Source organism: Momordica charantia (genome assembly GCF_013281855.1).
Source record: "Momordica charantia cultivar OHB3-1 chromosome 10 unlocalized genomic scaffold, Mcharantia_2.0 BLBB01000010.1, whole genome shotgun sequence".
In the NCBI taxonomy this organism is placed as follows: Eukaryota; Viridiplantae; Streptophyta; class Magnoliopsida; order Cucurbitales; family Cucurbitaceae; genus Momordica; species Momordica charantia.
In genome coordinates, this window is record NW_028275158.1 from 11,085,052 (window position 1) to 11,112,443 (window position 27,392).

At 35.2% G+C, this 27,392-nt stretch overlaps 2 protein-coding genes and 1 pseudogene across 2 annotated transcripts; 1 reads left to right on the plus strand and 2 right to left on the minus strand.

Annotated features, from left to right (window-relative positions):
- Positions 1-9,101: 9,101 nt before the first annotated feature.
- Positions 9,102-10,015, plus strand: LOC148208530 (uncharacterized). Its single transcript, XM_088119097.1, has 3 exons — positions 9,102-9,150; positions 9,348-9,435; positions 9,610-10,015. The coding sequence occupies exons 1-3, from the start codon at positions 9,102-9,104 to the stop codon at positions 10,013-10,015; spliced, it is 543 nt and encodes a 180-aa protein (XP_087975223.1).
- A 12,699-nt stretch (positions 10,016-22,714) lies between these two features.
- Positions 22,715-24,116, minus strand: LOC148208531 (serine/threonine-protein phosphatase 7 long form homolog pseudogene; annotated as a pseudogene).
- A 210-nt stretch (positions 24,117-24,326) lies between these two features.
- LOC148208532 (uncharacterized) lies at positions 24,327-26,377 on the minus strand. The gene is made up of 3 exons (XM_088119098.1): positions 25,446-26,377; positions 24,936-25,235; positions 24,327-24,858 (listed from the first exon to the last, which is right to left on the minus strand). The coding sequence occupies exons 1-3, from the start codon at positions 26,375-26,377 to the stop codon at positions 24,327-24,329; spliced, it is 1,764 nt and encodes a 587-aa protein (XP_087975224.1).
- Positions 26,378-27,392: the final 1,015 nt, after the last annotated feature.

The window sequence follows — 27,392 nt, forward strand, 5'->3', positions numbered from 1 at the left end:
CATCTTTTACTAGTCAACACGATGAGGTAAAGATGGGAAACGGGAATGTCTCAAAGATCAGAGGAATTGGGGATCTCCACTTGAAGACCGATAGGGGAAAAATAGTTAGTGTTGCGAACTATCAAGTATGGTCCGAGTTTCAGAATGAATTTGTTATCGGCTGGAAAACTGGATGACAATGGTTGCAGGAGTGAGTTTGCAGAGGGTAGCTAGAAACTTCTGAGGGGATCAAAGGTAGTTGCAACGGGCCACAAAGAAGCTTCAATATATTTGTTGAAATTTGAGGTTGTCAAGGGATCTGAGAGACAGGATGCACAAGGTTGCAGATGCATGGTTTAGGGCGAGACTTGAAAGAATCAGCAGCATTGACAACAAAGATAGAAGATGTAAATCTGCCATAAGTTCAAGTACAATAGCTGGGATGTAAAGGAAGGGAAAGGGGAACAGCTTAATGAGGCGTTCAACAGGTCGTCAGTTTCTTGCCCCAATTGTCGAGCGATTTGGCGAGTTGATGAAGTCACGTAGACCAAAGAGTTCATCGAGGAAACAGACTACAGTTGGTGCTGAGGTCGAGGGCAATATCTCTAAAGTGGCAACAGACTTGGGTGAGAGTGTCAAGTCATCAAATGGGACATTTTTCTTCATGAGTCGTTGGGTGCGAGTGATGAAAGAAGCAATAGGGACCACTTAGATCAAGTGGGAGCATGTAGTTGTGTCTCTACAGACTGGAAGACAAGACCATGTGGAGTTGCTCAGTCTCGAAGCAATCATGTATGGAACTTGGATAGGGTCCAGCAAATGAGAGTCAGTTACTTTTGGTGCTGTCATAACTGAGTTGTGGCAGGGTTGTCAAGATGATGGGCCACTGTTGGTACAATGGGAGGCAAAGAATTGTTCTTTGACTCCACGTGGAAGATTGTTGGGATTGGTGGAGCCAAACCACAATCGGAGGATCGAGGAATTGGATGAAGAAAGAATGAAAAAATGCATGGGAGCTGTATGGGCACGCTGGAAAGGGGACAGCATTGAGACACTACATCAGAGCGTCTCAACGTTGCTGAATAGGGAGGAACACGCTGTAGAAGTCAAAGCATTGAGACGTTGAGGATAGCGTCTTAACGCTACTGTTAGGGAAGCTCGCACGTTGAACGATACGTTCATGCGTTGAGACACCGTCTCAACGCTGCAATGCCGGTCTATAAATAAAGTTCAATTTGTTTAGGGTTCTTCAGCCGTGAAATTACCAATTTTAGCTGAAAATCCAAGGGGATTTATGGCAGTTTGAAGGCAGTCGCTCGAGGATGTTGGCAGAAGATTGGGGAGATCAAGATCGTCTTATTCGGGGTAAATAGTTCTTAATCATATTGTGTGTTTCTCATTCCTTACTTAAGTAATTGTGTTAGATTGCTTAGAAGCTAGAGGGCTTTTGTTGGGACCTTTAGAGGGTGAGTATCTTGGTGAGATATTGAGAGTGTTTTGCTTGTATCCAATTCTGATTATAGTTGAACCCGCATCTGAGCGAAAGACTAGACGTAGCCAATAAATTGTTGGGGTGAGCCAGTATAGATTCATGTGTATTTATCATTTTTCCATTAATCTCTTATTGTGTTGTGTGATTGATTTTGTTTATCTGGATATCTGTGGTAGGGGAAATTGTCATGAGTGCACTAAGTTCCCAACAATTTGGATATAATTTAAGGCACCTATATCCGACTAGGAGGTCGTGAGTTTGAAACTCTACCCTTATATTGTACTAAAAAAAAATATCGATTGGTAATTCAATCATATTTTAAAGTTGTTATATTAGTTTATATATCTTAAGCTTAATTTCAAAGTTGGAGGCCATCAAGTCCACATATTCCTATCGAGTAGTCTTGTTCTGCTCGGACTCATAATAACTAAAGATGTCATTGCTTCCTATCACAACCAAAAACATAGATCTAGAAAGGTGTGCTTGTGCTGCACTAGATCCCATCACTTTTACTAGATATTCATACACTGAAGAATACATCGCTATTTGTTGGCTCATTGTTTAGGATTTTGGAATGAAACTAAATGATAGAACGAGTATTCCGAGTATCGATCCTCATGTACAAATGAAGTATTTTTAATGAAAATTATGTTGATTGGTGACTTTGTAATTGATTCTGAGGTAACAAATAATAAGGATAATGTTGGTTTTGATATTTAAAGACTCAATGCAATAAACCGAGCCCAACTATTTCGAATTAGCTAAAAATACAACAATTTTTTCCAACTAGGCACCAGACGCTTCTCATAAATTGTCTTCGATTTTACTTCACCATCTTCTTATGTCTAAGTGATTTTGAAGATATAAGTCCATTCCTAATATGTCTATTAGAAAAAAGATATTAATTTAATAAAAATCAATCGTAACCTTAGGTCGAGGTCCTATGTCTAGGCTACCCGAGCGAAATCGTTATATCTAAAGTATTTCTCTCCAAAGTTAAATCATTAAAGTTGTGAAAATGTATCAACTCTTTTAGTATTGATGCTTGGTTAAAACACTAATTGGCCAAATCAAGTTTGAACTTATGAAAACAACCTTAAGTGATAAAAGAGCTTTTGCCTTGTTAGATTTTAAAAACTTTAGCTAACTATCCATAACTGGGCTTGAAAAAAATAAATTAAGCTAATGACAATAAAAGAAAAATAGAATTTAATGTTGATGGAAGTAGATGACAGGATTACAAGATGAATAAAATTAAAACAAGCTGAAAATGGTAGAGTTGTAACCCGAATGACCCTAACCCATTCTATTTCAAGATTGGAGAGCAACACTCGATCGATTCCACAAGATTGTGTGATTACAACTTCGTAATGAGAGAGAGAGAGAGATGAATATCAAAGAACTTGCTGGAATCTTAATTGAATAAAATCAAACTTACAATTCAAAAATAACAAGCTGGAAAGTAAATGATGAACTTGAAATAAGCAAAGTTTAAAACAATAACAACTCAAAACATTAAAAAGGAAATCTAAGAAAGCTAAGAGTAAAGTGTCAAATGATGAAATGATTACTTAAGTATGATTATTGAAGTGAGAGGAGCTACTGTATTTATAGAAACTTCAAGGCGGTTAGGAGGTTGAGACATTCATGGAGAGTCATCATCAATGCATGGAAAACACGTGGAGGGGCTTGGAGGAAGCTTCAAAACACACCAAAACTTGCATTTTACATTGCTGGGAAATTTACTTACCAATAATATTTTCCCCTTTCAGAGTTCGTCGGTGAAAAACACAATCAACCACAATAATAGAAGATATAGAGAAAAGAACAGAAACGACACAAGCAATTTATATTGGTTCACTTCAACTATGGGCTACGTTCAGTCTTCCGCGACAACGAGTTCTACTATGATATTGGGATAAATACAATAGACCTCACAAACGCTCTACAAAGCTCTCTAGATGCCACAACAATGGCCACATAGCTTCTAAGCACTACGACAATAACTATCTAGGAAGACAGAATGAAAAACTTCACTAACCTCACGAGAACGGATTGCCGACAATGCTTTACAAGCCAACATTCTTCTTTTCCTTCTCTGCCAAATAGCACCACCGCCGCCACTCCTACTTTTGTGCACCAACAAAAAATAGCCGCCACTCTCATTTTTTTTTGTTTCACTGATGGCTATAAAAACAAAACAAAGGAGGCTTCATTATATATATATATATATATATGGCAAACTTAGGTTTTAGGTTTGGGAATTTTTGTTCAAATTTCTTGACCCAATTACATTCCTTGTTTTGGCTCCAACTATTTTCCCAACAATTTCCCACTTGGAGACAAAACAACAATATCGCCACCCACTGTAACAGCAGTGTCCTTCATGACTCAGTGTTGTCTGCACCAACATATTCTAACTGATCAACATCCTCTTGGCACCAACCAAGACTCAACAATAACCCCTCACGTGCGAAATTATAGAAGATCTCCACTCTCACTGCACCGACAGTTTCACCAACCAAGACTCAACTCTCACTGCACCAACACTTTCTAACTTCTTCTTAGCACCAACTAAGGCTCCATCTGTGATTGCCCTAAGACTGAGCAATCCTACGTGGTCTTGTCTCCCATACGTAAGAGACACAGACACATGCTCCCACTCGAACTAAGTGGTCCCTGACGCTTTCTTCTTCACTCGTACCCAACGACTCTTTAAGGAAAGCTTTTTCTGTAACAACCGAAAAAAATATATAAATATATATATTTAAATATTTGTTTTTTAGTTGTTTTCTCAATGATAAACCTTTTTGTTTTAAAAATTATTTTTAATGATAATTTGTTTTTAGAATTAAAAAAATATATATGAAAGAAAGAGTTCTATTAAATCTTTATTTTTTTATGTTATCCTTTTTTAAAAAAATATTCGTTAGGGTTTGTTATAAAAGCCCTCAAACCCTAGGTTTTATTTTCTTAAACTGCTAGACCTAGTTTTCTCTTCAAGAGAAAAAGAAAAGAAAAGAAGAATAATTTTGGTTTCTCTCAAAGATCGGTAAGTTTTTCTTCCTCATTGTTTAGTTTTATTTTTTTTTATCTGTAGTTCTTTAATTCAGTTTATTGGGAAAAGTTTTGAGGTCTTTATTTTTATAATAAATGATTTTAATTACTTTTTACCCTAAATATTTTCCATAATTTTTTGTTTGAATCTTTTTGTTTATCAGACTGTTTTGGGGCTATTTTGAGACTCTTTTTTAAAAGTTTACCTATTTGTATCATATAAACTATAGTTTATTGTTCTGATTTTTACATGAAAAATAATATGTTTTTACCAAGTTTTAAAGGTTTTCTATACAGTTTTCAGATGTGATGTTTCTATAAAAATTAGTAAATTGTTAGTTGTTTTATGGAAAATTCTTGGAAGTTTTATTTTATAAAACAGAAAACTTTTCAGACTTAAAATCCCCAAATTTACAATTGTTTAGAAGGTTTTAAGCTTGTTTTGTTGAGAAACTTTTTGTAAATTTAGTTCGTATTGATTTATACCGATTCTTGTAATTTTAAAGTTTGTTATTGTTGATTTTAGAGGCTTTTTAACCCAGTTTCCAAATCTGGTTTTGTAGCCCCAAATCCGTACTTTCCTAATTATTTTGCATAAAAAAGTGTTTTGAATGGGAATATTGGGTAGATAAGATGTGGTTAGTAATTGGTTGAATTTTAAATTCTTGGATAGGATTTAAGGATTGATTTTGGATATTGGTTGTTTCTAGGTCTCTAAGTTGACAACTACAAAGGAAGAATTTAATTAGATTCGTAGAATTTCTAAAAGAGGTAAGTGATTTACCATATCACTTCGAAAAGTATTGTAAGTGACTTTTTATATCCCTTCGGAAAGTGTTGGAAGTGATTTACCATATCCCTTCGAAAAGTATTGTAAGTGATTTACCTTCTCGCTTCGAAAAGTATTGTAAGTGATTTACCATATCCCTTCTAAAACTAAAATTTATTTTGGATTTGATATGGAGATTTGAAATTAATTTTTTGCCTATGAAATTGAAGTTTTATTATGGATTTGTAAAGTAATTTGGCAATTGATATTATGTTTATTTGTAAAGTATTTGAAGTATTCTTATATGATTTGATAATGTTTTGTTTAGATTTATTTAAAGGTTTGAAATTGATATTTTGTTTATTTGTGAAATATTTGAAATCATGTTTTGGATGATTGATAAAGTTTGTTTGAAATTACTTAAATGTTTGAAATTAATTTAATATTGAAAGTAAGTATTTGTTTTGCATTTTATTTGAAAGATATTTTGATTGATTTGATAGGGCTGTCCGGATATGCCATATTTTTGTTTTGAGGAAAGTTTTGCTTATTTGGTGCAGTAGCCTAATTTGAAATTGATGGATTTCTATTCTGGCTTATTTGTGGGAAGACACCTTTGTGGTTTGGCATTCCTTGGGAATGAAGATTCCTGTGTGTGTTATTCACTCACATGGCCTCAAACTTAAGTAACTGTTCTGTTTGTTCTGGTCGATATTATTTCGACAACTTTGTTCTGGTCGATATTAATTCGACAACTCTGATAGAAGCTTCTGATTGTTTGCTGTTACCGACGGGTAACCACATATGTTGTGTAGGCTACCCAAATAATGCATAATGAATGTATGATTGTTTTGAATGTTTGAATGATTTAGTTTATTTGAAAGTTTGAAAGTTGTACTAGATGTTTTAGAAGGAATTTTAAAAGTTTTGGTCTGTTTGTGTTTTTGTTACAAATGTTTTGAAAGGAAAAAAAATGAATTTCAATGTTTGACATGAAAATTGCTTATTAAGTATTTTTGTACTCATTTTTCTGTTTACTAAATGTTTTCAGACGAAGGTTCAAGTGATTGCTCAGATAGTGATTGAGGAATAGCGTTCTGGCATGAGGAGTTGAAATATTTAGTATTTTCCATTGTTTTTTTAGCTTATGAGATCTTAGTTAGTTATGGTAGTTATTCTTTGGTTTTATTATAGTGTAGGTGTTTGTTTCAAAGTTGGACTTGTCCTTATCTTTTGGCATAGTATCAAATTAAATAAAGAAGTTTTTCCGTTAATATAGTGTTTATTTGTTTATGCGTCCGCATTTTGTCAGAATGACCGTATTAGAAAATACGGGTTGTTACAGTTGGTATCAAAGCGATGGTTTGAGGTCCTGTAGACTCTAGGATTCTTAAGTGTTTTGTTAGTGCTAAAGTTCATGCTAGAGCATTAGGTTTGATAGTTTTGGAATTTTGAGTTTCGAGAGTGTTTGTTTTCTATGTGATGGTTACTCACTATATCGTTATGATATAGTTATTTTATTTTGTTTTATTTTTTATGCTACTAAGGATTGGTTGACACATGCTTTGTAGAACAATGCCGCCACGAAGGGCTAATAATCGTAGAACTACAACTGTTTGAGGAATCGCAAGATAATATCCCAGGTGTTCCACAAAACCCAAGAACTAACAGGAATGCTCCAGCCACTGATGGAGTCAATCTTGTGGTGCAACAGTTCATAAAGCTCCATTCAGCCTCTTTTGATGGTACAAGCACAAATCCAATTGTTACTGAAGAATGGATCGAGAAAATCGAGAAGGCTTTTGACTTTATTGAATGCAATGATCGTCACAAAGTGGCTTGTGCTACATACATGAAGAGGAGCAAATAAATGATGGAATATAGCTCGCAGGACATGGAATGTCGCTGAAAATCCTATAGGCTAGGATAGGTTAAGGAAATTTTCTTTGAGAAGTTCTTTCCCCCAACTGCTAGACAGAAGAAGGAGGCAGAGTTATCAAGTTAGAGCAAGGAAGACTGCCCCTGATAGAGTATGAAAAGAAGCTCGAGGAGCTTTTTCATGATGCCCCTCATTTTGTGGACACTGATTGGAGGAAAGCAAGACAATTTGAAAGAGGTTTGAGACTAGAATTAAGGAAGCATGTTGCTGCCTTCAGATTGATGACTTATGCCGAGGTGTTGTAAACAGTTCAGATATTGTCACAGGATTTGGACAACACTAAGTCATTTTCCAAGGATGGTGGTTCAAAAAAAAAGTTCCATTGAGGACAAAGTTTGAGTCAACCTCATAAGAGGGTAGGCTCTAGCAGTAGTGGACAGCAGTCCGAGTGTAAGACATGTGGCAAGAACCATACTAAGACATGCTACAAAGCGATAGGAGCCTGCTTTCGTTGTGGAAAGACAGGACATTTCATCAACAATTGTCCACTGAGCCAAAAAGCAGATGACTCGAAAGCACAAGAGAAGAAATCAAGTAAGAAGGGCAAAGTCTTTGCGATCATTAAGTAAGAGGCTAATGATGAGCTTAATATTGTTTCAGGTACCATCCTCATAATTGGAATTACTGCTTTTGTATTGATTGATTCTAGTTCTACAAATTCTTTCATATCGGCTATATTTGTTAGAATGTTTAAATTGATACCTGTAGACTTGAGTTATATACTTAAAGTATCCGCTCCTTCTGGTAATGTGCTGCATACTGATAAAGTAGTTAAATCCTGTCAATTGAGTATTGCTGATCGAAACTTGATTGCTGATTGATAATTTTTGAGATGACTGATTTTGACGCAATTTTGGGTATCGATTGGTTGTCTGCAAATCATGCTAACATTATTTGCCATGAAAAAGAGGTCTTGTTCTCCCGTCCAGATCAACCAAAGTTTCATTTTAAGGGAGTACAAATATATCCTCTTCCAAAGACTATATCTGCACTTAAAGCATCTAAGTTAATTGAGAATGGTTGTTGAGGTTATCTAGCCAGTGTAGTTAACACAGGGAAGACATGTAAGCCAATTGAAGAGTTACCAGTAGTGCACTAGTTCACTGATGTTTTTCCAGAAGATTTTCTATGTTTGCCCCCTGATAGATAGATTGAATTCTCTATTGATTTGGTATCGGGAACTACACCATTGTCCAAAGCACCCTATAGAATGGCCCCTACCGAACTTCGAGAACTCAAGGAACAAATTCAAGAGTTGTTAGACAAAGGTTTTATTCGTCCCAATGTTTCACCTTGGGGTGCTACAGTCCTTTTTGTTAAAAAGAAGAATAGATTTCTTCGTTTGTGCATTGATTATAAGGAGCTCAATCGTGTGACTATAAAGAATAAATACCCACTCCCTGTGATTGAAGATTTATTTGACCAGCTTTAAGGCACTAGTATTTTCTCAAATATTGATTTGAGGTCGGGCTATCACCAGTTGAAGATTAAAGTTTGTGACATCCAAAATATTGCATTTAGAACATGTTATAGCCATTATGAGTTCTTTGTCATGCCTTTCGGATTGACTAATGCTCCAGCTGTCTTTATGGATTTGATGAATAGGGTATTCAATAATTTCTTGGATAAATTTATCATTGTCTTGATTGATGACATCTTAGTCTAATCCAAGACAAAACTCGAGCATGAGTTGCACTTTAGGCAAGTATTAGAAGTATTAAGGGAGAAAAAACTCTATGCTAAATTTAAGAAGTGCGAGTTTTGGCTTAAGAGCATTGCCTTTCTAGGACATGTGGTATCCAAAAAGGGGATCTCAGTGGATCAAAGCAAAATTGAGGTGGTTATAAATTGGCCACGACCCACCAATGTACGGGAAATTTGAAGTTTTCTTGGCTTGGCTGGCTATTATAGAAGGTTTGTAGACGGTTTTTCCAATATTTCATCTCCTTTGACTCATCTAACAAGAAAGAATGCAGATTTTTAGTGGTCAGAAGATTGTGAGCAAAGCTTTCAGGAATTGAAGAAAAGACTTGTTACTGCTCCAGTTTTAACTGTTCCTAGTGAGGACTTAGGTTTTGTGGTTTACAGTGATGTGTCATGAAATGGTCTAGGTTGTGTACTTATGCAAAACGGTAAAGTTATTGCCTATGCTTCACGACAACTCAAGAACCATGAACAAAATTACGTCACTCATGACTTGTAGTTAGTAGCAGTTGTGTTTGCTTTAAAAATTTGGAGGCATTACTTGTATGGTGCTGATTGTGAGATTTTCACCGACCACAAGAGCTTAAAATATTTCTTCACTAAGAAGGAATTGAATATGCGTCAACGATGTTGATTGGAGTTAGTTAAGGATTATATTTGCACTATTAGCTACCTTCCTGGTAAGTCTAATGTGGTGGCAGATGCCTTAAGTAGAAAGTCTTCAGGTTACTCAACAGCCTTACTCACAACTCAAGAGCATTTAATTAAAGATTTTGAGAAGTTGGCAATTGATGTGACTACAGAAAGTGTATCGTCGTTGTTAGCTAGCTTGGTGGTTGAACCATCTTTAATCAGCCGGATCAGGCAAGCTCAACTATCAGATCCAGCTCTGAAGAAAATTGTCGATAATGTTAGCAAATCTAAACGAGTTGACTTTTCAATGTCATGTGATGGAGTTTTATGGTTTAGTGATCGTCTTTTCGTACCAAATGACCTGATTATTAAGAATGAGATCATGCCTGAAGCTCATAATACTTCATACTCGATTCACTCTGGGAGTTCAAAAATGTACTAAGACCTCCGAAGAACTTATTGGTGGACAGGAATGAAGCGAGACATTGTCGACTTTGTTATTCATTGTCCAACATGCCAGCAGGTAAAGATTGAACATCAAAGACCATCAGGACCCCTCCAACCATTGGTTATACCTGAGTGGGAATGGGAGACTATCTCAATGGATTTTGTGACTGGATTACCTAAGACAGAGCATGGTTTTGAGACTGTGTGGGTCATTGTTGATCGTTTAACTAAATCAGCTCACTTTTGACCTGGTAAGTCTACTTACACGGCAAAAAAATGGGCTCAAATTTATGTCAAGGAAATAGTTCGACTGCATGGTATACCGGTCTCTATAGTATCAGATAGAGATCCCAAGTTTACCTCCAAGTTTTGGAGAAGTTTTCATAAGGCTCTAGGTACGAGACTTGACTTTAGTACTACTTTCCACCCGTAGTCTGATGGCCAAACAGAGAGGACAATTCAAACATTGGAAGACATGCTTCGAGCTTGTACGTTGGATTTTCAAGGGAGTTGGGAGAAGCATCTGCATTTAATTGAGTTTTCTTATAATAATAGCTATTAAGCAACCATTGGAATGACACCCTTCGAGGCTATTTATAGACGAAAATGTAGGTCACCGTCAATTGGAGTGAAGTTGGAGAGAAATTAATTTTAGGATCAGAATTAATGCAGAAGACAAACGAGTCAATTAGCTTAATCAAATAGAGAATGGAGACAGCCTAGAGTCGTCAAAAAAGTTATGCTGATGTTAGAAGAAAAGAATTGAACTTTGAGGTTGGAGACATGGTATTTTTCAAAGTTTCACCATTAAAAGGAATTTTAAGATTTGGAAGGAAAGGAAAGCTTAGTCCAAGATTTATTGGACCTTTTGAAATTTTAGAAAAGGTGGGTGTTGTAGCATATCGCTTGGCCTTACCACCTGCCTTAGATCGAATCCACTATACTTTCCATATTTCAATGCTTCGGAAGTATATTGCAGACGCATCACATGTGCTAAGCTACAAACCACTCCAAGTAAAAGAAAATCTAACATATGAAGAGGTTCCAGTTCAAATTTTGGACAAGAAGGATCGAATTTTATGCAATAAAACTATTCCTCTTGTAAAAGTTTTGTGGAGGAATCAATTATTGCAAGAAGCTACTTGGGAAACTGAAAAGGATATGATAGATAGATATCCTGAATTATTCGCTTAGCAATGTATGTAAATTTCGTGGACGAAATTTCTTTTTAGGTGGGGTGTTTGTAACAACCAAAAAAATATATATAAATATATATATATATTTAAATTATTTTTTTCTTAGTTTTTTTTCTCAAAGATAAACCTTTTTGTTTTAAAGATAATTTGTTTTTAGAATTAAAAAAGTATATATATAAAAGAAAGAGTTTTATTAAATCTTTATCTTTTTATGTCATCCTTTTGAAAAAATGATTCATTAGGGTTTGTTATAAAAGCCCTTAAACCCTAGGTTTTATTTTCTTAAATTGTTAGACCTAGTTTTCTCTCCAAGAGAAAAAGAAAAGAAAAGAAAAATAATTTTTGTATCTTCTCTCAAAGATCGGTAAGTTTTTCTTTCTCATTATTTAGTTGTATTTTTCTTGATCTGTAGTTCTTTAATTCAGTTTATTGGGAAAAGTTTTGAGGTTATTGTTTTTATAATAAAAGATTTTAATTACTTTTTACCCTAAATATTTTCCATAATTTTTTGTTTGAATTTTTTTGTTTATGAGACTGTTTTGGGGCTATTTTGAGACTCTTTTTGCATAAAAAGTTTACCTATTTGTATCCTACAAACTATAGTTTATTGTTCTGATTTTTACATGAAAAACTATATGTTTTTACCAAGTTTTACAGGTTTTCTATACAGTTTTCAGATCTGATTTTTCTATAAAAATCAGTAAATTGTTGATTTTTTAATAGAAAATTCTTGGAAGTTTTATTTTATAAAACATAAAATTTTCCAGATTTAAAATCCACAAATTTTCAATTGTTTAGAAGGTTTTTAAGCTTATTTTGTTGAGAAACTTTTTGTAAATTTAGTCCGTATTGATTTCTACCGATTCTTGTAATTTTAAAGTTTGTTATTGTTGATTTTAGAGGCTTTTTAACCCAGTTTTCAGATCTGAGTTTGTAGCCCCAAATCCATACTTTCCTAATTTTTTTTGCATAAAAAAAGAGTTTTGAATGGGAAAATTGGGTAGATAAGATTTGGTTAGTAATTAGTTGAATTTTAAATCCTTGGAAATGATTTAAGGATTGATTTTGGATATTGGTTGTTTCTAGGCCTCGAAGTTGACAACTACCAATGAAGAAGTTAATTAGATTCGTAGGATTTCTAAAAGAGGTAAGTGATTTATCATATCACTTCGAAAAGTATTGTAAGTGAATTTCGATATCCCTTCGAAAAGTGTTGGAAGTGCTTTACCATATCCCTTCGAAAAGTATTGTAAGTGATTTACCATATCCCTTCGAAAACTAAAATTTATTTTGGATTTGATACAGAGGTTTGAAATTGATGTTTTGCCTATGAAATTAAAGTTTTATTATGGATTTGAAAACTAATTTAGCAATTGATATTATGTTTATTTGCAGAGTATTTGAAGTATTCTTATATGGTTTGATAAAATTTTGTTTAGATTTATTTACATGTTTGAAGTTTATATTTTGTTTATTTGTGAAAGATTTGAATTCATGTTTTCAATGATTGATAAAGTTCGTTTGAAATTAGTTAAATGTTTTAAATTAATTTAATATTGAACGTTCTACTTATTTGAGGTAGTAGCCTAATTTGGAATGGATGGATTTCTGTTATGGATTATTTGTGGGAAGACATCTTTGTGGTTTGGCATTCCTTGGGAATGAAGATTCCTCTGTGTGTTATTCACTCACATGGCCTAACACTTAAGTAACTGCTCTATTTGTTCTGGTCGATATTATTTCGGTAACTCTGCTCTGGTCTATATTAATTCGACAACTCTAATAGAAGCTCGTAATTGTTTGGTGTTACCGACGGGTAACCACATATGTTTTGTAGGCTACCCAAATAATGAAACTTCCCACTCTGATTTTGAAAGTATGAATGAATGTAAGATTATTTTGAATATTTGAATGATTTAGTTTATTCGAAAGTTTAAAGTTGTATGAAATGTTTTAGAATGAATTTTAAAAGTTTTGGTCTGTTTGTATTTTTGTTACAAATGTTTTGAAAGGAAAAAAAATGAATTTCAATGTTTGACATGGAAATTGCTTATTAAGTATTTTTGTACTCATTTTTCTGTTTTTTAAATGTTTTCAGATGAACATTCAAGTGATTGCTCAGATAGTGATTGAGGAATAGTGTTCTGGCATGAGAAGTTGAAATCTTTAGTATTTTCCATTGTTTTTTTTAACTTATGAGAACTTAATTAGTTATGGTAGTTATTATTTAGCTTTATTATAGCGTAGGTTTTTGTTTCAAAGTTGGACTTGTCCTTATCTTTTGTCATAGTATCAAATTAAATAAAGAAGTTTTTCCGTTAATATAGTGTTTATTTGTTTACGCTTCCACATTTTGTCAGAATGACCGTATTAAAAAATACGAGTTATTACATTTTCACTAATGACTTAGCACTCCCACCCAAGTCTGTTGCCACCCTAGAGACTTCATCATTAACCTCAGCACCAACTGTAGTCTTTCTCAATGCACCCTTTCGACCATGCGACTTCATCAACTCGCTAATCCGTCTGACAACTCGGGCTCGATATTAACAGTCTGTTGAACACCTCACTGAGCTGTTCCCCTTTCCCTTTCTCTACTTCCCAACTGTTGTACCTGAATTGATGGCAGATTCTCCTGATCTGTCCTGACTGTCAATACTGCTAGTTCTTTCAAGTCTTCCCCTGAACTATCTGTAGTGCTGTTCATAATCTGTTTCTCTAATCCTTTAGCAACATCAAACCTCAACACATACACTGAAGTTTTTTTGTGGCCAACAACCACTACCTTTGATCCCATCATGAGTTTGCATAGGTTCTCTGCAAACTCACTTCTGTAGCTTTCGTCATCTACCTTGCCCGCTGAGATCAAATTCATCATGAAACTGGGTACATACCTCACATCATGCAGTATTAACTCGGTCCCACTATTAGTCCTCAGACAAACATCCCCAAGTCCTTTGATCTTGGAGAGTCCCAGTTCTCATTGTCACAATGCCATGCTTTCCTACAGTAAAGGACGTGAACCAACTCCTGTTTGAAGATACATGCTTCGAAAGTTGCACTGTCCACTACTCACTCTGATGACTGGCCTACAGGTGTTGTGTTACCTTCAATACAAGCTAACACCTTCGCTGTCATGTAATTTAGAGTATCCTCATTTTCCTCATCCTTTTTAAGCTTCCTACAGTGTTTCTTGAAGTGGCCTTTCTTATGGCAGTAAAAAAATACAACTTCGCCACTCCCATTCCTCTGGCTATGTCCCTACTGTTTCCAATATCTCATCTTCCCTTTGCCTTTACTCTGCGATATCGATGCTAACTCTAAATAGTTTTTACCACCAGAAGTGGATGTGGAATTTTTTCCACTTCCTTTCCTATGAATCTCCTCAGCAATTGCAGCGTCATAGATATCTGGAAATTTCAAACTCTTGTCCCCCAACAAACTCGACACCGCCATCTTCATTGTTTCTCAACTGTAAGGCAAATAAGACAATATCTATATAGCCTTCACCTCCTCTGAGAAAGTGATCTCCATCGACTCTAACTGGTTCATCAGTTGAGTGACCTTATTGATGTGGGAGTTCATCGACGTGCCTTCCTTCATGTGAATGTTAAAATATCTCGTGATGAGATACACTTTGCTATAGGCAAAAGCTTTTTCATATCTGTCTGTCAGCGCCTTCATCAATCCCATTGCAGTTTTCTGATTCGCTACGAGACTTGCCACATTCATTGACAAGCACAACCTGATGATCGCTACGGCCTGTTCATCCATCTCCGCCCAAGCTTTATCTGTCATCCCAGCCTGTCGTTCCTTTAAGGTTTTGTGTATCTTCTTTTATGTAAGAAGATCTATCTCTTGCATTTTCCAAAACCTGAAATTTTCCCCATCAAATCTCAAAACTCCCTCGAAGTAGTGATGTGATTTTCCACTAAATCCCATGATATTGCCCCTACAGCTCTGATGCCACTTGTTGGGAAATTTACTTACCAATAATATTTTCCCTTTCCACAGTTCGTTAGTGAAAAACACAATCAACCACAATAATAGAAGATATAGAGAAAAACACAGAACATGTTCTACTTTGATATTGGGATAAATATAATGGACCTCACAAACGCTCTACAAAACTCTCTTTAGATGCCACAACAATGGTCACCTAGCTTCTAAGCACTATGACAATAGCTACTTAGGAATACAAAATGAAAAATTTCACTAACCTCACGAGAACGGGTTGCCGACAATGCTCTACAAGCCAACGTTCTTCTTTTTCTTCTCTGCCAAATAGCACCACTGCCGTCACTCCCAATTTTGTGCACAAACACAAAATAGCCGCCACTCTCCTTTTCTTTTTTTTCTTTTTTTTTGTTTCATTGACGGCTAGAAAAACAAAACAAAGAAGGCTTCACAATATGTATATATATGGCAAACTTGGGTTTTAGGTTTAGGCCTATTTGTTCAAATTTCTTGACCCAATTACATTCCTTGTTTTGGCTTCAACTATTTTCCCAACATACATTAAGGGCAATCTCGGGATTGGGGAAGGCGCCAGACGCCTAGCTTTGTATTTTTTTGCACAAAATTGTAATTTCAGTTAGAAATCAACTCTAAAGTATGTAAAAATATTCTATATGCATGTATAACCTAAGATAACTTCAAATGAAAGGTTTTAGACACTATAATATGCTTAAAACACGGTATTTGAATGTAAAACGGTAGAAAACAACATCAATTTAGCTTCTTTTTACCCTTGTAAACAAGGCAAACCACTCATCGACATTGGGTAATTTTGCTCTACCTCTACCTTTTTTCCTTTTTTTTTTCGAAATAAATTATTATTTAGTTAGTTTTTTTTTTCTTGCTTCAAATAATTCATGGAAAATATATAGAAACAGATCATACATTATTGTACTTACATAATCTAGTTCTGTTTCGTTCAAAATTCAAGATGACCTCCTGAGGCAAAGCTAACCCCGATTATAAACGATATCACATTTGTTACTGTTCCATTTTCTTCATCTATAAGGGAGAGATATCACCTCCACAGCTATTCACAAATTCATTTGTTAAGTTCAATTAAAAATTTTGAGAAAGGACAAAAATCATGCGAAGAGAGATTTTTTTTTAATAAAAATATATAACTATCAAATTTTTAACGTGGGTAGTAGGTAAGTATTATTTATAAGTAGAATGGATGGTACCGAGAACATCGGGAATGATTTTGCCATTAGAGAATATACTGGTGTGCTGTCGATTTATAAAGTCAACACCGTTGTGAGGAAATTTGGCTTTGGCAAATACATTTAAGGGCCGTTTGTTTCGTGGGAATCCAAGATTCCCATGGGACGGGGATCTGATTCCCACGTTTGTTTTGTGGTAATATAAGATACCCAGGTATCTCGAGATGTCTGGGCATCCTAGGATGCCCATTTGGGAAAGGCATCAAAGTCGATTTGGATGCCCTTTTGAAACATGTGTTTCCATGATTCCTATGTCGAGAGCATTCTATGTTCACATTTTTACCCTTTCGTTATTTTTTCATATATTTTCTTTTATCAAATTTCTTTGGTTTCATTTGTAATTTTATAGTTTAAATAAAGGGGATTTGTTCTCGGTGATTGTTGTGTCTTCGGAGATAATATCTTTGAAACTTTCCGTTTTTTCATAGACAACACTTTTGGCGTTGGTTTTCTTGTCTTTTGGGATGAACGACATCAACATTTTTTACGATGTTTTTTTATTTTATTTTTTGTGTTTGTACCATTGCTTTTATCTAAAAAAAATTATTTCATATATTAGTAGTATATCAGAAAACATATGTTAGAGGTAATATGTTCGAAATAATTGGTAGATATCATAGTTATATCAAAAGTAAATTAATTTCAGATCATATGTATATCAAACATATATCAAGAGTATATATGTCAATCATAGTTATATCAGAAGTAAATCAATAGTATATCAAAAGTCAATCATTTCTATATCACCTATAGTAGTAGATATCATAGTTATATCAGAAGTAAATCAATTTCATATCATATGTATATCAAACATATATCACATATATATCAGGAGTATATCTGTCACTCATAGTTATATCATAAGTAAATTAATAGTATATCAAAAGTCAATCAGTTTTATATCACCTATAGTAGTATATATCATAGTTATATCATAAATAAATCAATTTCATATCAAATATATATGAAACATATATCACATATATATCACGAGTATATCTGTCAATCATAGTTATATCATAAATAAATCAATAATATATCAGAAGTCAATCAATTCTATGTCACATATAGTAGTAGATACCATAGTTATATCAGAAGTAAATCAATTTCATACCATATGTATATCAAACATATATCACATATATATCAGAAGTATATCTGTCAATCATTATAAATTCATAAGTCAATCAGAAGTAATTTAATGTTGGTTCGGGCCTGCAGGGTATACTTGTAATTTAGAACGTGGGCCTCCGTTTTTTTTGCAAAAAAATGCTCTATTTGAAAAACTCAAACCTTGTTGCTATTTTGCTTATTTTCTTAACTTTTTTTTGTCATATCTCAAGTTGCCCCTTAAATAAATTAATATACTCATTGATTAATAAGCAATTAAGTATATTTATGTATTACACGTACATATAAAAAAAACTTCAATACATTATACATAATTAATATAAAAAAACATAAAATATTATATTAATTTTAAGAAAATCTATTATATAAATGCAAATTATATTAGATTAATATATAAATTATATGAATATTCTTAAGGGCATTTTTGGAAAATTATATAAATTTAGAACATTCCAATGAATAAATCCTGCAAATCAAACGTGGTTATCCAGATATTCCTGAACATCCTTATATATTTTCCTATGAAACAAACATGGCCATCCAAAGATGCCAGAGATCTAAAATTCCAAACATCTGAAATTTCAGGCATCTGAAGATGTCGGGTGTCACAACCATACTAGTAGAGAGTAGGTTGTGACGTCCACGTAGTGTGCAACTGTCAGCGACAAGCATATGTCGCCCATCGGGCCATGACGAGGGCCGAGAGAGAAGTGTCGTGATGCGACCAAGGAGAATGGTGCATCACCTATCACACCATATGGTTGTGCTTAAGAATGCCTAGAGAAGGCGTATGCAGAATGCAAGGCGAAGGCGATGTCAGTGATGTTGGTGACAAGCTCAGCGGGGACCAGTTGAGGTCCCGGGCCATGACCCTAGAAGTCGGGATTCCGTCGAGAGTTTGGACGAGCGGCTTTAGAGTTAGATGCATATTAGTGAGATATATAAGCACGCCAAGTTTTGTGTCAATCGGAGTTCAGACGTGCGCTCTACGTTGGCGAGTGACTCCTCGCCACTTTCGACGTACATGTCTGCCAGACCAAGTTTGCTTTAAAATGTACCTTAGAGGGAGGCATGGTGTTGGCTCTCCACCACCCCTGGGCCATGTCAGGGCCTAAGCGAGCCACCCCATGGCACATGGGTGTGTCATGGCGAGGGCAAGTATCTACAAGACGAGTGTCTTGGGCGACTTCTATCAAGGATAGCAAACTCGAGGACAGTGTCGGGTGGCACGGGTGTGCCGGCATTGCGCCTCGGTCCATTTGTCGGAGGTTGCACCACGAGGCTCCCTATGCGGTACGATATGCTCGAACGACACGGCACGAGCGCAAGAGTCGTCGTGCCACGATAGTGTCCGGATGGCTGGATGTCCGGAAGGTCCCGATCATTAAGACAAGCACATGGATCGGTTCTCGGTATGCGTGCCCAAATGAGCTGCGAAGCCCAATGACATCTCGATGCTCGGGGTGACATTCTAAAGTACCGATGGGCACCCGGTAAGTGAGAAAAAGCTAGTCTTGGCTCGGTAAGCGGCAAGACTCATCTCGGTTGCCAAGTTTAATCATTCTTTGTTCGAAAGTCGGCAAGAATCATCCCATCAGTACCCGGTAAGGTCGTTTAGTCCGTTATTGTCTAGTTTCTCTGCAGGAATGGTCTTAGGGGCGTCCGTTGGGCCCAATAAGCTAGTTTTGACATAGTTAAGAGGCAGGAATCTCCCGGTTGTACCCGGTTGGCGTTTTAAGTGTGTTTTGGCCCCGTTATGGGTCAGAACTCATCCCGGTAAGGTCCTTGCTCATCGTAGGAGCGGGACGGTCGAGTGGCAGAGAAACAAGATGGTTGAAATCAAGTTGCAACGTCGCGTTTAGAAGACCTTGGCCTAGAGTAGATGCAAGGTAGAGCCGTGGGGCTTGGCCTAGCATAGAGGCAAGTCGGCTAGAGTCGCGCTAGAGTTTAAATGCACGTATGGACGACGTGCATTGCCGAGACAAGTTATAATTCCGCTGCAAGTGAAGCTCGGTCGAGAAAGAAAGAACCTCACCTAAGGTCCAACGAAGCCACTAAAGGGCGCAAAAAGTGGATTGGAGCTAGAGTTCCTCGTAAGGTTGGCCATGGTCGAGCTTAGAACATGGCGCCGCACGGTTGAAAAATGTATGACCGTGACACCGGGCACCGCATTCCCAAAAAACAAACGACCCCTTAAGAAGTTGTTTCCAATGTTGACCCAAGAATCTCCGAACACGTAGATGGCAGGAACTAATGGAGAACTTTCGACCATAGAGAAACAAAGAACAAGAAGAAGATGAAGCTGAAGTTGAGGGATGAAGGAAGGAAAACCGTTGCTAACTTTTTTGGATGTTGATTCAAATGGAAATGGAAGACAATTTATAGATAGAGGAATATTTTTGTCAACTTTTAAAGGGTCATTACTATATATATCAATCAGTTTTTTGCACGTTTTTCTGCTGGAATCAAATCTTATCTTAATTATCAATAGAAAAAAGTCAATTTATTATTTTTTAGAAAATAATTTAGGTATTGATGGGTGATGATAAATCTCACTTCCACTAAAAATTGACAGCTAATCTTTTATTTATCATTGTTAAGGATCCCACATTGAAAAGATTAGTGACCTAACAAGGGTTTATGATAGACATGAATTACTCATCTCATTGTCAATTGGTCTTGAGATGGAACAACCATGAATATATTTGATATGCTACCAGATCCAAAACGTTCAAATGAGAATTCGCATTCAGTTAATAAATTTCTCTATCTAAATTGTCAAATATTTAATGGTGGTGATGAGTGAGTGCAATACCTACAATAACTTAAGTATTCCCTTTATTTTTATGGGGACATAAAATATATAGAGTACAATATGTGTGGGTGGGGATCGAATTCTCAACTTCATGGTTTGAGGTATATGCCAATTATCGTTGAGTTATGCTCGATTTGACGGGACATAAAATATTTTTATGTTAGGTGTTGGTTAGAGAGTTTTATATATTGGTTCATCTGCTACAAAAAAAAAAAAGCAAAAGTATCTTTATTTTTTTTATGTAGTTCTCCTTGTTCCAATTTTTTTTTAAGTTATAAGTTCGATTCTTAAACTTTGAAGATTATACCTAATAGGTCACTAAATTTTTAGAACCATGTGATAGATCATTAAATTCGTAACGATGTATCTAGTTGGTCCTCAACTTTAAAAGGTATAATAACTTTGTGAACCTTTAATTGTATATCTAATAAGTCTTTGAAACTTTAAAAAATGTTAGGTTAGACACAATATTTGAAATCTAGAGACCTGTCTATTAGATATATACATTTGAGAATTCATGAATCTATTAGACTTTTTTTTTTCATATATTAGGTGTTTTTTAAGATTTTCAGTGATCTATTACACACTGTTCTAAAGTTAAAAGACCAAATTTATAATTTCTTTTTATTTTTTATTTAGAAAGGATGTAAAAGATTTATTTTTCTAACACTTTGATTCATGACTTAAATATGATATAAAAATATATACTTCTATATGTGTGTGGTGAATATATAAATTTAGAAGCAATTAATTATTAATACTAAAATCAAGTTTTATTAATAAGAACAAGATTTTATAATTAATTTCGTAAAAGTTTAGCGCCAAATGGAGCATAACTTAGTGGTAATTGACATATATGTCCAATTAAGAGGTTGCGATCAAAGTTTGGCAATAAAAAAAGTTCGGTTCCGCTATAAATATAGAACTTTTTAAAAATTGTCCTTTAACCCTTTCATCTCAATTATTGTCAACAACTACCTGCTTTATTCAACTTTTAACAACAAAAATAATAAGTGGTGCCACGATATCAGGGGAGAGTATTTTAAAGCCATGATGCCACGAATTGGATTTTTTTTTAAATAATGCTAATCGTTAAAGTATTTACGAAAATATGCCACTTCTCAAACTATTTACCAAAATAATGCTTTGGAAATAGCAGGTCGTCTCTTGAAGAGATGCCAAGTCCGCTTTTAAACAGCGTTGCCCGCCACGCTGTTTCCTTTTTTTTAAATTACTCAACATGTCGTCTCTTATTGTGCGGGGTTTTTTGAAATCCTGCATGGAAGACGACCAATTCGGTTTTTTTTTTTAATTACATGGTGACCATGTCCCTTTTTTTTAATTACATGGATTGGTCATCTCTTCAAGAGACAACCAAGTCCATTTTTTTTGTTTAAATTACACGGCTCGACTTTTTTTTACTAAGTCTGATTAGTATATTTTTTTTCTCTTCTTCTTTAAGTTATTTGTTATATTTATATTATAATTTGATTTTAATATATTGAATATTTAAAAGTTTAATTTTGTTAATACCATACTGTAATTAGAAAATAATATTCTTAATTTATCAATATTAGAGAATTATAGTTAATTTTATCAATACTAGATTATAAAATAATATTCAAGACATGAATAAAATATTAATTAATATCTAAAAGGTACAACTGCATAACCAAAATTAAGCGTTATAGTCTATGAATCTATCTAATGTGTGCCACATGAGGGAGGTCGTCGATGACGATGTGGCTGTCGACGACGAGCTTTTGGTGCCACTGGTGTCTGTTGATCCTCGTTAGGGTTGATGTATTGTCCATACTCTCCACGTCCACGTCCATGACCCTCATAATTATATTGTAGTGGTGTGTGAACCTGGCTCGAACTAGCAGTCGGTATCATAACCATAGGTGTGGATGGGCCGGCATCATCCTGTGTCTGTGTGAAAGGTGGAGCATCATTGACATTATGATACATAACTTCAGGTTCAGGAATGTCAGGCTCGTTTGGAGCATCCTGCTCTATTTGATGATGTCCTCTACGCTTGGGGCCGTGAGTAGGTGTATTTACTCTATACAACTAGTGAAGCCTTTGAAGATATCTCCCACCAGTGGTACACAAGCTATTAATATCTTCTGACAATGAGAGGATACTAATTTGTTCAAAACATGCCGCCTGCATAGAAAATGAATTAAGATGAATATATAAAATTCAAATAATTTGTAAAGCAAAATTGAAAAACATTGAAAAACATACAGTAGCACCAAACGCTGCTCCTTCTTGAGTGATATAACGTCTAGTAATTGATAAATACCAACTCATGTAACCGAGATCGCAATTACCATCATCTTCCACCGGATCACTAATAGCGATATAATCTCTACGCATGCACCACCTAGCGCCACAAAAGGTGTTACATGGTCCTGCCATCCCCAGTGTCGAAGGTCTATATCATGTATCTTCGGGTCCCGACTAGGAACATCTAGAATTGATTGTTTCATCCCGAACTGCTTAGTAACTCTATCTGGATGATGTCACTCAACAACATGAAAACAAATGAGTGGACTTACTGTGCACCATATTTCATGTCCATTGCTGCAGTAATCAGGTAGGGATGCAAATTCCTTATTATATGGTTCCCGAATCATCAGAAATATTTAGACAAAAATATCATGTCAAAAGTCAACCAAGTTATATATATAATTTTAAATATTTAAACACATATCGATCCTGGTGTCAGAAGATCCAACATGTATATATACTGAATTAATACATGTGTCGATAATTCTGTGACACAAAATTGATCTCTCCACCTACAATAATATTCTAAGTTTGTAAAGTTGTATATATATTAAAAAAATTAATATTATGTCACAATGAAATAGTTAGATAAGCATACCGTGCAGCTAATGGTCGTCTCACTAGCTCATGTTCCGCAATGTCGCGACGAGCTGGAGTCATGCTTGGGAACCAATCCCAAGCCCATACTTGAAGGAGTATGATCGGACCAGCAATGTCTCGTGAATCAGATCGACATGCCTTACATAAATGTCGATACAACCATGCCAAACATGCTCCTCCCCAACTAAATCGTCCAGCCATTTCAAAATCAGCCAACAACGGAAGGAACGTCAAGTTGACCAAATTATTAGACTTATCTGCAAATAGGCTACCACTGATAAGTTGCAAAATGTAAGCACGAGCATATATAGCTATGGTGTTCTCGTCAGAATTGTCATTTAAGTTGCGGAACTGTGAAGCCAACCATGGTAAACTAAGTCTAGATCCTCTAATATGGGAATCGTCTGGAGTCACACAAAGAAATAATTGACATGTGGCTTTCCAATCATAATGTACTGGTTCTGTTACTGGCTCACCATCTACCGGTAACCCGAGTTGCACCGCTACATCCTGAAGAGTTATCGTGCATTCACCCTCAGGCATGTGAAAAGTGTGAGTCTTTGGCCTCCAACGCTCCACAAGCGCAGTGATCAAGTGCCAATCTAATTGAATAAATCCAACTTTGGCAAATCCATAAAAATCGGAAGCACGAAGTGCTGGCTCAATCAAAGGATGTAATGGAATGGTGCGATCAAATACTGTCTCTCTACGCCTGCAGTGCAACTCCTCGTTACACTGACCTTCCCAAACTAGTTCTGAACGATGGCGCGTTTGACCATACAACACTGATTGATCTATCGGGTTTGGATTTAGCTCCATAATCTATTATCATAAAATATGTCATGATGCATAATAAGAATCATGATATGAAATCACTAAAAATTTAAATCATAATGTAATCATTAACTATTTAAATAAATAATGTCAGCATTGAAAATTTCCACAAAAAGAAATCATAATGTTATCACTCAAAATTAAACAAAAAGGTAAAAGAATACAATGACAAAAATAAATCATAAGTAAAAGCTGCTATGAGGGTGCTTCCCTCTGTCTAAAAGGACAACTTCTTCGGTTGTGCCCAAGTTGGCTACATAACCCGCATCGTTGTTGGATACTAGGTTCTCTCCAATCCATCTCATTATGAATACATGAACTTCTTGGTCTACCAGGCTGTCTCAATAATTCTGGATCGGGATGCAGGATAGGCATATTTCGAGGGGCAATCCAGTAATCTTCATGTGGAACTGGTTCAAATTGATGAGCGAAACATGCAACATACTTTGTAAGTTTGTAACAATCACTGACATAATCTTCGTAGTTTAAGTTTATGTGGGAGCAAACTGCCATGACATGAGAGCATGGGATGTCAAATGATTGCCACTTGTTGCATGTACATGAACGTTCATTTGCATTGAACCTCACTATTTGTGTGTTTCCTCCATTTGAATTGTAGTAGTGAATTCTCGTCTTCACGTGAAACACACCAACAACTCTATCATAATTCACTACTGTGTGTTTGCTAGACTTCATTGCCCATTTAAGAAGTTTATCATAAGCATACCTGTTTGAATATATATCATCATAAGCATACTCATTTAAGCAGCATATTGAAAGTATTAACAATGAACTACAGATTACCTTGTATACTTTTCATTTCTCGCTAAAGCATTTCTTGCTTCTTCCCTTCTCTTCTCAAAGTACTTAACAAATCTGTAAAATGTAAGGTCCGCCAATGCAGTGATAGGTAACATACGAGCTCTCTTCAACACCCCATTAATGCACTCTGAAAGATTGGTAGTCATCCATCCATATCTATACCCACCATCATGTGATTGGGTCCACTTTTCAATAATGTTGCGAAAGAAATCCATGCAAGTGATATTCATTTGATTAACCTCTTCAACACACTTATTGTACTTTCGAATCTGAGATTGAGAACTAGCACGATATACCAGATTTTTCAATTTCTTACTTTTGTATTTTTTATTGAAGTTACTCACAACATGTCGTAAGCAAAATCTGTGATAAGATTTAGGTCATGTCCAACCATTATCTGGATTATTAACGGCTAATATAATACCCCCGTGTCGGTCAGATATCAAACATGTTTCTTCGTGCATAACAATCTTTCGTAGGTTTTTTAAAAACCAGCCCCAAGTCTCTCGACTCTTCTCGTCAACAATGGCAAAAGCAAGTGACAACAAATGTCCATTGGAATCAACTGATGTTGCAATCAAAAGTTTCCCTCTATACTTTCCATAAAGGTGAGTTCCATCAATTTGAAGTACGGGGCGAAACGTTTTAAAAGCTGCAACACAAGGACCGAATGCCCAAAAAACGGAATGAAGAATGGCATGACCTGGCGTCCCGTAATTCTTGAGTTTCCACTCAATAATCGTTCCTGGATTAGTGTGTTTCATCATGTACATCCACCACGATAAACGCTGATATGACTCATCCCAATCACCAAATACTCGAGCCAATGCCTTTGTTTTTCCATCCCAAACTCTTCTGTAAGAAACATGATATCCAAACTTCTCTTTTATCAAACCTTGAAGTGTCACTATTTTTATGCAAGGGTTATCTTTCACCACATCACAGATTTCGATACTAATCATATTTGAATCCAATTGAAGATGATTTTGATTGAGTTCAGAGTAAACACAAGAATGTGGATCTTCGTACTTCGTGATTTCCCAAAGGTTATAACATTTGTTTAGGATCGCACGGAGTCGCCACTTGCATCCATCTTCCCACTTCTTGCATCTAATTACCCACTTTGGTGGTTCCGACTCCACAACTTCATATGAGTTGTGACTTTTAATAGCAAACCGTTTCACAATATGTTGCATTGTTTGTTTATCTTTACATGTGAACCTCTTGTACAACAGATCATGTTCCACAGCGACTGGTTCAACGATCAGATCATGTTCTGTAGTACTATTCATGATGTCCATTCCCAAGTCGTTGAACATGTTTGAAGGGATATTATGTTCATAACCCTCGAAATCCAACAGATCAAACTCATCATCTGTTTCAGTTCTCAATTCTACAAAACTATTTTTAGCAGTTAAGTCCATATCATCATCTAGATCATCAGTTTGGGGAACAATTGGTTGATCATCAGTTTAGGGAACATTTGGTTGATCATCAGTTTGGGGAACATTTGGTTCAGGCTCAGGGTCAAGCATTGGCTCTCGTTGAGACATTGGCTAGGTATGTCATTAACTATGTTTCTAATACACACAAATAATTCCACCATGTCTGGGGAGGGCACTGCAATAGAGAACATCAACTCTAACGCATAGTGATTCGAAATAGGAATAGGAATGTACTTAGTTGATCATGAAGGTGTGAGAGTAGGATGTCTATAAATTATTTCTAATAAACTGCCGCTCACATCTATGTTCAATGATAATCCAACCATTTTAACAAAATGTCCAAAATCAATACCACTATTAACAGTGAAACCTCCACATGGCGGTTGATTATATTCAACTCCATTCACACCTTCCACCATACAACCATTCATATACAAAACAATTGCCAAACATTTAGCTGTCATATTCTATCCTAGAACATAACAAACAAAAGTTAAATTTGGTAACTAAATTTAATTATACAAATTAATAAAAGATAAATTAAAAAGTTTTAGTTAACTAACTAATTAATAATAATCAACAATTAGTTACATTACTTACAATATCTAAATCTAACTTTGTTAACATTACTTAAACTAGTTAATTCTAAATTTATTAATATTATTGAATTCATTTATCAATTTAATATAATAATAAAAAAAACATAAAACTAGTCAAAAAACTGAAAATCATAACATAAACATAAAACGACAAAATCATTGTAGTATTGCTATACTACAAAACAATAATAATCATGATATGAATCGAAAAAAAACATGAATCATAAATAAATACAAAAGAGAAAAAACTAACGTTTTTCTATGACAAGTGGTCCCAAAAAAATTGTAATTGATGCAAGTGGTCCTGTAATCATGTTGTAAAACTAAAATTATTAAAAAAAAGAAAAAAAAAACAAAAGAAAAAACAAAAATGGAAACAAAAAGAATAAAATAAA